The 9,402-nt window shown below is 62.6% G+C and overlaps 1 protein-coding gene across 1 annotated transcript; it reads right to left on the bottom strand.

Annotated features, from left to right (window-relative positions):
- Positions 1-81: 81 nt before the first annotated feature.
- TMUB1 (transmembrane and ubiquitin like domain containing 1) lies at positions 82-2,196 on the bottom strand. Its single transcript, XM_054628717.2, has 2 exons — positions 1,666-2,196; positions 82-1,034 (listed from the first exon to the last, which is right to left on the bottom strand). The coding sequence occupies exons 1-2, from the start codon at positions 2,037-2,039 to the stop codon at positions 680-682; spliced, it is 729 nt and encodes a 242-aa protein (XP_054484692.1). The 5' UTR covers positions 2,040-2,196; the 3' UTR covers positions 82-679.
- Between the last annotated feature and the right edge of the window lie 7,206 nt (positions 2,197-9,402).

Raw genomic sequence — 9,402 nt, 5'->3', positions numbered from 1 at the left:
CCCCAGCCCGGTGCCCGGTCACACCAGGTTCCGCCACCTCCCCCGACCCGCGGCGCAGCACAGCCGGGACGCCACGGCCGCTCACAGTCTTTCCGCTTTAATCGGAACGGCGGCGAGGGGTGGCACCCCCAACACAGCATCGGAACCCCGGCACAGCGGGGAGTGCAGCCACCCCCAGCACCGGGACCGCTTGGGGGCACTGAGCTCCCCCGGCACAGGGACCTCAGGAGCGCATCCCGCCGGCACCAGGACCCTCGGCACGCCAGGGCTCATGTCCCTCCCCAGGCACCGGGACCCGGGAGCAGCCCCCGGGAGGGGCCAGGCCATATTCCCACGAGGAGAAGCTCCGCGGGCACGGACACCGGCTCGGGCAGGACCACACCCGAGGAGCTTCTGCACGCGGAGTGGCTGGGGGGATGCTCCATGCAGGGACAGGGGGCACCGGGACCCCCCCGAGGTAGCTGAGCCCCCTCTCCCGCCACAGCCCCTGTGTGCATACAGGGCGTGGGTGGGCACCTGGGCCTGTGGGGGACACAGTCCGGGGCCAGTCCCGCTTCAGGTGCAGGGCAGGCCCCACGTGCCCCAATATGATGTGGGCTTAATGCAGAGCCCTCCATGTGCCAGGCGGGCTGGGCAGGCCCTGAAGGTCCCGCGCATCCCTGGTGTGGGTGCAGCCACGCTATCTGCGGTACATGGCGAAGGCCACGAAGGTGACGAGCAGAGTGAGGCCGGCCAGGCAGGTGGTGGCGGTGGCGGTGAAGACGTGCCGGTGCTGCAGCTGCAGGTACCAGAGCAGGGCCAGCAGCAGCACGAAGAGCGGCAGCGCCAGGCTGCCCACACCCAGCGCCGCGGGCGCAGGGCTGCGGGGGCCGGGGCTGCCGGGGGCCGTGGGGGCCGCGCTGGGCGGCGACAGGTGGCAGTGCAGGACGCTCAGGTGGCCCAGGTGCAGCCCCGCCAGGCTCTGGGTGTCGTCACGCAGCAGCTGTCCCTGGTAGATCAAGCGCACCTGCTGCTCCTGCCCCGGGAAGTAGGTCCTGCAGGAGACAGGGACAGCGGTCACACCGCTGACAGGACAGGCCCCTCTGACCCACCTCCTGTGCCCACCCCGAGCTCTCACCCACCCGCACAGCTGAGCCTGTGTGTCCCCATCAGCCGCTCCGAGTGTCACCTGCCAGCTCAGTTTCTTCATCCACATCCTATGGGTGTGCCCACCCTGACCCCCGCCCTGCCCTGCACACCTGACCCCACATACCTGTGCCTGTCCCAGCTGTCACCTGCCGGGACAGTCCCCTCTGTTCACCCCATGCCATCGCACCCACCGTGACCCTCCTGCCCTGCCCACACACCTGACCCCACACACCTGTGCCTGTCCCAGCTGTCACCTGCCGGGACAGTCCCCTCTGTTCACCCCATGCCAACGCACCCACCGTGACCCTCCGGCCCTGCCCACACACCCGAGCGTGCCTGTGCCCATCAGCGACCCCAGGTGTCCCCTGTCAGCCTGGGCTGTCCCACGGCCCCGCCAGGGACAGGCACAGCCACCCGGGCACAGCTACCCGGGCACGGGCCGCTTGCCCCGGGACAGCGCTGTCCCCTGCCGGGTGCTGCGGGGAGGGGCCCGGGACCTCCGGCCAGGACGAGTCGCCGCTGCCCGCACGCCCTCACCTCTTGAGCGCACCGACGGTGTCCCCGGGGCGCACCCGCGCCAGGCGCTCCGTGTCGTTCAGGAACTTGAGCCGCAGCACCAGCGTGGGTTCAGCGGGGCCCTCGGCAGTGGCTGCGGGAGGGCTCCGGTGCCGCAGCCCCTCCGCCTCATCGGAGGCCGCCGCTCCCTCGGCCGGGGCAGGGGTCGGGGCCGGGGCCGGGTTGGGGGTCGAGGCCTTGCGCTCGGCGGGGGCCGTGCTCGGGGCCGCCTCAGCCGGCGGCGTCGCGGGCTCGGGGGCGCGCGTGGAGGCCCAGGCGAGCCCCAGCACGGCGGCCGCCAGCAGCAGCGCGAACAGCACCGTCACCTCATCGCCGACGCCCTCGATGAGCGCCATGGCGGTGGCAGGACCGGGAGCGCAGCGGGAGAGGGCAGTGGGCGGGCGCGGCCTCAGCCCGCGGGGCCGCGGGAAACCGAGGCCGGGGCCACGGCCGCACCGGGCCGGGCTCGGGCCGCCATCGCACCGCTTCCGGCCGGGCGCGGGGGGCCATGGGACACGTAGTCCTGGCTGTAGGAGCCATAGCGTGGCGTGGCCGCTGCGCGGAGCACGCCGGGAGCTGTAGTTCTGGCCCAGCGGAGGCGCGCCCCGTGCTATCCCAGTTACTCCCAGGGTGATCCCATTCCCTCCTAGACACTCCCGGTACTATTGCAGTAACCGGCAGTGTGTTCCCAGACGCTGCCAGTAGGGTCAGTTCTCCCCAGCATGGGCCCAGCTGCTCCAAATACGATCCCAGTTGCTGCCAGTATGGTTTCAGTTGCTCTGAGTGTAATTCTAATTAACCCAGTTAACCCCACTATGATGCCATTTGTCCCCAGTGTAGTTCCATTTGCTACCAGTCACCCTCAGTACGGCTCCAGTCACTCCCAGATACTCTAGATACTGCCAGGTTTAAATTCCTGTGGCTGTGTCACTTGGGGACATGGGCAGTGGTGGCCATGGCCATGCTGAGGGTGGGTGGGCTCGGGCATCTCCAAGAGTTTTCTGCCCTCAGTGATTCTGGAGCTGTGAATCCCCAGGAGTGCCCAAAGCCACCTGCAGACTCTGATTAAAATATTTTATATTAGGTGAAAAATCCTTAATTTTAGGTTAAAAATTGTTAATTTTATGTGAAAATGTCTTAATTTTAGGCTAGAAATTGTTCATTTTAAGTGAAAGATTCTTAATTTTAAGTGAAAAGTTCTTAGTTTTATGTCAAAAATTCTTACTTTTAGGTGAAGAGATCCAACCATGGAAATACAGAAACAGGGATGGGGGAGATGGGAACAAACTGACTCTCCCATAATGGCCAATTGTGGGTGGAGGGGAAATTCTGGGCAACAATGTCCCCTGTCCCCAGGGTGTCCCCTCCACGGGTCCCTCACTGCTGTGGCTCTGATATTTCCTGGGATGAGATCAGGAGGATTTTCTCCTCCATATTATTTTTCCTGGGAAAAAAAATCGGGATGAAATCAGGACAAAACCAGGAGGCATCAGCGAGCCAGGGCAGCCCCTTCCTGCTGAGGGTACCTGGGGCTGGGCCCCTCCCAGGAGGGAATTCCTGATTTCTGTGCAGGGATTCTGGGGGGAGCTGCAGGTGAGGGATCCCCGCTCCAGGTGAGGGATCCCCGCTCCAGGTGAGGCAGAGCCCGTGTGAGCCAGGGCTGCCGAGGAGCCCAGCACATCCCGGGCTGTCAGAGCAGTGGATGTGACACAACAGCAGATTTAAAGCATGGCTGATCCCTGCAGGCACAGAACGGGATTTATCCCTTCCCGACGACGTTGGAATGAGCCCGGATCCGCTGCTGGAGGGGCTGTGTCTGCTCAGATTTGAGGGTTTATCCCGCGGTTCATCCCCTCCCTGATAAATCCCCTGTCTGCTTGTCACTGCGGATTTGTCTGGCTTCAGCTCCCAGAGAGTGAGACTTTTCCATCCTCCCTGCCTCGATTAAGAAGCTGTTTAATATTTCCCTGAAAGTGCTTCCCCAGTGCCATCCAGCCACCCAGGAAAAAGCAGATTGTGCTCCTTAACTCTGCTGCTGAGGAACCAGGGAGCGTTGGTGCTGCCCTGCCCAGGGCTGCTCTGAATCCCTTGCACTTTTCAATGCTCTCCTGAAAGCCTGGTGCTCCAGTCTATGGCCAGTCCTGGAGGTGGGAGTACCCTGCCCTGCCCTGCCCTGCCCTGCCTGGGCTCCGCAGGAGGCTCTGGGGGGTCCCAGGGTCAGCAGGGTGGGGACCCCAACAGTGACACCCAAAGGTGTCCCAGCCCCTTCCTGCAGCTCTGCCCTGCTGGGGCTGGGCTGTTACCGTGGCTCTGCCCTCCTGGGCACAGGGGAACCCGGCAGTGCCCGGCCCCTGCAGGACTGAAACATGTCCAGGGATGGAGCTGGGAAGTGAATGGAGCCCCAGGAGCAGCTGAGGGAGCGGGGAGGGGGCTGAGCCTGGAGCAAAGGAGGCTCAGGGGGCCCTTGTGGCTCTGCACAGCTCCTGCCAGGAGGGGACAGCCAGGGGGAGGTCGGGCTCTGCTCCAGGGCACAGGGACAGGAGCAGAGGGAACGGCCTCAGGTTGTGCCAGAGGAGGTTTAGGTTGGATATTGGGGGAAATATTTTCATGAGAAGGGCTGCCCCATTGTGTTTCTGTCAGGGTTCATGGTCCCCTCCTCCTGGTTCCTCTTCACTCACCATTTCACCTTCCCTCAGCATTTCTCCCTGTTTCTCCCCGATGACTGGGCTGAGCCCTCCTGTCCCACAGGCCTTGCTGGGATTGCTGTTCAGGGCCTCCACAGAGCCCAGGAGGGTTTAATGCCCCTTGTTCCATTGCCAGCCTCTTTTCCCAGAGCCCACACCATCAGACAGCCCAGCAGCTCAGGGTTGTGACCAGAGAGGGTCACAGAGGGATCCTGCCCTGGTGAGGCACTGGGGACACTGGGACATCACCCCAGATATCCAGTCCACCCTGTAGTGGCCCTGTTTGTGCAGAGGCAGCGCTGATGGGAGCCATTCACCCATCCCACAAGAGGATGCCGGGGCCCTTCAGGGTGCCTGGAGTGGCACAGGTCCCAACGGTCCCCAAAATCCACAGGGTGGCCTGAGGTGGCCGGTGGCATCGCAGTGGGTCACAACAAGGGACACAGCCAGCCGTGGTCCTGCATATACCTAGCAAAAGCTAACAGTAAGGTTAGGACTAAGTCTTTTGTCCTTGGGTGTGTGTGGCAGCCATCTTGACACCTTCAGCGTCATGCTTTTTATAAGCTACAAGAATGTAAAATTTGGTGGGTGATTGGTTAATGATTTATCATCATGGTTTGTATTTTTGTTTGGTATTTTTTGAGGGGGTTACTTCTGGGGTTAATTCTATGCTTGTTTGGGGGTGGTTGTGGAGTGATGATGACAGTTGGTTATTGTTTTTGATACTAGGAAATATAGAGGAAGGTTAATTGAAAGTGTATTGATGACAAATAATTTGGATAATGCTGGCCACCCCACGAGGCCAGCAGCTGAGCTGTGTCCCTGGCCCAGCAAGGGACATGACTCTGGCTGGGACATTGCCCCTCTCTGCCCCTCTCTGCTCCCCCAGGGCTTTGGGGCAGGGCACAGAGGGACGTTCCCCTACAGGCTCAGACAGGGCACAGAGGGACGTTCCCCCAGGGCCTTGGGGCAGGGCACAGAGGGACGTTCCCCCAGAGCCTTGGGGCAGGGCACAGCAGAGGATTTCAGTCTGCCCCCTGGCAGCTGCGTGCTGCGGATCTGGGGGGATTAGCGGGGCAGCCTCAGTGCTCCAGAGTGAGATCAGAGAGCTGCAGCCATTGCAGGAGAGCTGCTGGCTGACCCCTGCCCAGAGAACAGTCCCTGCCATGGAGGGTGACATCAAACACCTCTGGCCCCAAACCAGTGCTGCCTTTGGGAGCAGGAGCCACAGCTCTGGTGGGGGCACAGGGGGACAGGCAGCCCCAGCCCTGGAGATGGATGGAGTTTCCTGCTCCCCTCGCTCTGGGGAAGAGGAGCAGGGTCCCCCAGCAGGGTCCCCCAGCTGTGCTCTCAGCTCTCCCAACATTGGTGTCCCCACAGAAAGAAAGCCCTAGTTTTTATTGCAGAAGGGATCAAACATCTCAGTGTCCCAGGGCCCTGAGAAGCCATAAAGGGCTGGGGAGCCCCCGGGACCCCCTCTCTGCCCTTTTTGCTCTGACACTGACTGAAGCTCAGCTCTGGGCCCTGGCCTCCCCTCAGCTCTGTTCTGGGGGTGCTGCTCCCAGTCCCCCATCCTGAGTGGACACTGGGATTCAGCTGTGGGGACCCTCCTGCTGCCCCCCACGGGCCCTGGCACTGTCTGGTGTCACGAGATGGTTTGGGTGGGAAGGGACCTTCACACCCATCCTGTCCCACGCCACTGCATGGGCACCACAGGCACCAGGGTGACTGCTCTGGGGGTGGGAGCAGCGGCAGGAAAAGGAGGGGGAGGAGGAGGAGGAGGAGGCAGCTCCTCTTGGCAGCAGCGCCGGTTTGAGGCACTCACGAGATGCAGCATCAGATGGGAGGGCTGCAGATGGAGCAGAGAAAGTTCGGGATCTGAGGGTGAAACCCATCCTGAAAAGCAGTTTACATCTTCGAGTGGCCTGTGTATGCAGAAGGCAGGTGGTGGCCATCCCTGAGGGAATGCTTGCTCCTGAAAGCCTCGGCTTGTCCCCACCCGCTCCTGCCTTTTCAGCATGTTGAAATTCTCTCCCGGGTTTTCCCACCCCTTTGCTCAGCCCCAGCTCCATCTGTTTGCTCTGATCCCTCTGCAGCACTCCAGGCTCCAGTTCCCCAGTGCTGGTCCTGGTGCTGCCTGGGGGTCCTGCTCCACACGGCTGGCAGGGACAGGGCCCTCTGTGCCCGCTGGGGCTGCGTGATGCTCCAGCCCTGTGCCCTGTGTGTGCCCTGTGTGTGCCCTGTGTCCTGTGCCCTGTGTGTGCTCTGTGCCCCGTACCCTCTGCCCTGTGTCCTGTGTGTGCCCTGTGCCCTCTGTCCTGTGCCATGTGCCGTGCCCTCTGCCCTGTGCCCTGTGTGTGTCCTGTGTCCTGTGCCCTGTGTGTGCCCTGTGCCCTGTACCCTCTGCCCTGTGTCCTCTGTCCTGTGCCGTGTCCTCTGCCCTGTGTCCTGTGCCCTGTGCCCTCTGCCCTGTGTCCTCTGCCCTGTGTCCAGTGCCCTGTGTTCTGTGTCCTCTGCCCTGTGCCCTGTATGTGCCCTGTGCCCTGTGTCCTCTGCTCTGTGTCCTGCTGGCTGTGGGGGGTGGTGGGACCCTGGGGTCAGTGCTGGGGGACACTGGTGGCACAAGGACACCCCAGCTGTCAGCTCAGGGCTGTAAACACCCGTGGGGTCTGTGCTGGGGACACTGGTGGCACAAGGACACCCCAGCTGTCAGCTCAGGGCTGTAAACACCCGTGGGGTCAGTGCTGGGGACACTGGTGGCACAAGGACACCCCAGCTGTCAGCTCAGGGCTGCAGGGCAGGGCGGGCATCGCTCATCCCTGCCGGGGAGAAGGAAAAAGAGCAAGACAAGAGAGGAGGAGCAGGAGGCAAAGGGGCAGGGGGTGTGGGGAGGCCAGAGCCCACCTGTCAGGGGAAAGGATGGGCTGCTGCCTCAGCCAGCTGAGGGCGAGGGTGAGGGAGGGATGAGGGATGATGTCCCCTCCCTCACCAGAGATAAATCCTGGAATCCCTCACTGAGAGGGTGCCGTGGTGGAGGTGGCTGCAGCTGGGGTGTCTGGACATTCAAAGGTGCTGAAATGGAGACAATTTACAAATGTTTGTGTGATAACTGACTGAGGGCAGTGTTTAGTGGGGTACTGGGGAGAAATTCTTCCCTGTCAGGGTGGTGAGGCCCTGGTGCAGGCTGCCCAGAGAAGCTGTGGCTGCCCCATCCCTGGGAGAATTCAAGGCTGGGTTGGAGGGGGTGTGGGGCAACCTGGTCTGGTGGAAGGTGTGCCTGTCTACAGCAGGGGGGAACTGGATGGGCTTTAAGGCCCCTTCCTACCCAAACCATCCTGGGATGATGAGGATGGTGATGATGATGCTGGTGATGCTGATGGCAAAAGATGGAGAAAAAGGCCCTGAGCAAGGACCAAGAGACCCAGACAAAAAACAGGCTGAGAAAGACCATTGCTCAGCCAGGCACTGTTGTGTGGGGTGGCCTTGCAGAGCCCACGTGGATGCAATCCCCTCAGACTCATAGGGAAGCTCCATAGGGAGCAGAGCTGTGACCGACAGATCTTTCAAAGACCTTTGGGAGCCTTGGGGAGCACGCAGGTGGCTGTGTAGGTGAGGGGAGCATGCAGGGTGAGGGGAGCCCGGTGCTGTGACAGATACAGATTTTCTAAATGCTTTCAAAAAACCCTCATAAAAATTGTTTTCTAATAAACCCCTTCTCGTGGCAGAGGCAGTAGAGACGCACTCAAGGAATCCTGGAAGGGCACAAGAAGGAGGAGAAGAGGGCAGGGAGGTGCTTCTCCCACCCACACACCCAGCACCCACTGCCGAGGAGCCACAGAGGATTCCAGAGCCGCAGGCATTTAGAAACTTCCCAGGGCTCTCTCCTCCTCCTTTCCCTCCTTGCTGTCCTCTTCCTCCTCCTCCAGCCCCTCCCACCATCACCCAGAGAGGGGCAGAGGGTGGGAACCGGCCCCCAGCTGCCCCCTGAGCCCCCCTGGCCCTGGGGCACTGCTGCACACCATGACTCTGGTCCCAGCGGGACTGAGGGAGAAATCCATTGCAATCCTGGTTCTCTCAGCTGCTCACCTTTCTGTTCCTTCTCCCCTCCCAATTTCCACTTTTTTATTTAATCTGCCAGGGCCCACGATCCTGTTTTGTTACATTTCTCAGCCATTTGGCAGATTTCAGCTAGTCCCCAGTGATGCCCAGGCGAGTTCCCTGGCTCCCACGGTGCTGCCGGGGGCTGCCAGCCCTGTGCCCATCCAAGCCTTGCTGTGCCCCAGTCACCCCATGCCAGCTGATTTACAGATGGGCACAATGGGAGGGGTGTAACTGGTCCCTGCCCAGCAGGCATCCCCTGAGATGGCCGGGCTGGCACCAAGCTGGTGCCCCGGGCAGCTCCATCATCGTGCCAGCCCTGGAGCAGCCTGCACTGGGCGCAGAGCAGGGGACAGCATGGGCCTGTGGGCAGGGGGTGACAGGGAGGAGACCCCACACAGGAACTCCTCAGGACCGGTCCTGTTCCACAGCTGCACCAGTGACTTGGGGTGATTAATGACAAAATTATCTCTGGAAGGCAGCTGCTGGCAGGGCTGGCACAGGAGGGTTCCCTGGCTGGCACAGGGGTCTCCAGGCTGGCCCGGGGGTCTCCAGGCTGGCACAGGGGGCTCCAGGCTGGCACAGGGGGCTCCAGGCTGGCACAGGGGGTTTGCAGGCCCGGGGGAAGCATGGGCACGGGCAGCAGCACACCAGCGGTGTCCGGGATGGCCGCGGTGGGATGCTGAGGGGCGGCAGCCGGGACTGGTAGCCGGGCAGGGGGCAATGCCCACCACCGTGGTGCCGGGTGGGCAGGGGCCGTGGCGGAGCGGGCAGGAGCGGCACCGACAGCGCTCCGCTCCCGGTCCCGGTCCTCCACTCCGCTCCGGCTGCCCGTGCCCCGGTCCCCTCCCGGGGCCGTTCCGCTCCCCGCTCTGCCCGGCTCGTTCCCCGCCCGCCGCGGGGCCGGTCCCGCTGACGCGGGCGGGGCGGGGCGGGG

Source organism: Agelaius phoeniceus, chromosome 1 (genome assembly GCF_051311805.1).
Source record: "Agelaius phoeniceus isolate bAgePho1 chromosome 1, bAgePho1.hap1, whole genome shotgun sequence".
NCBI lineage: Eukaryota > Metazoa > Chordata > Aves > Passeriformes > Icteridae > Agelaius > Agelaius phoeniceus.
Note: the sequence above shows the minus strand (reverse complement) of the source record. Positions and strands in the feature narration are given on the sequence as shown.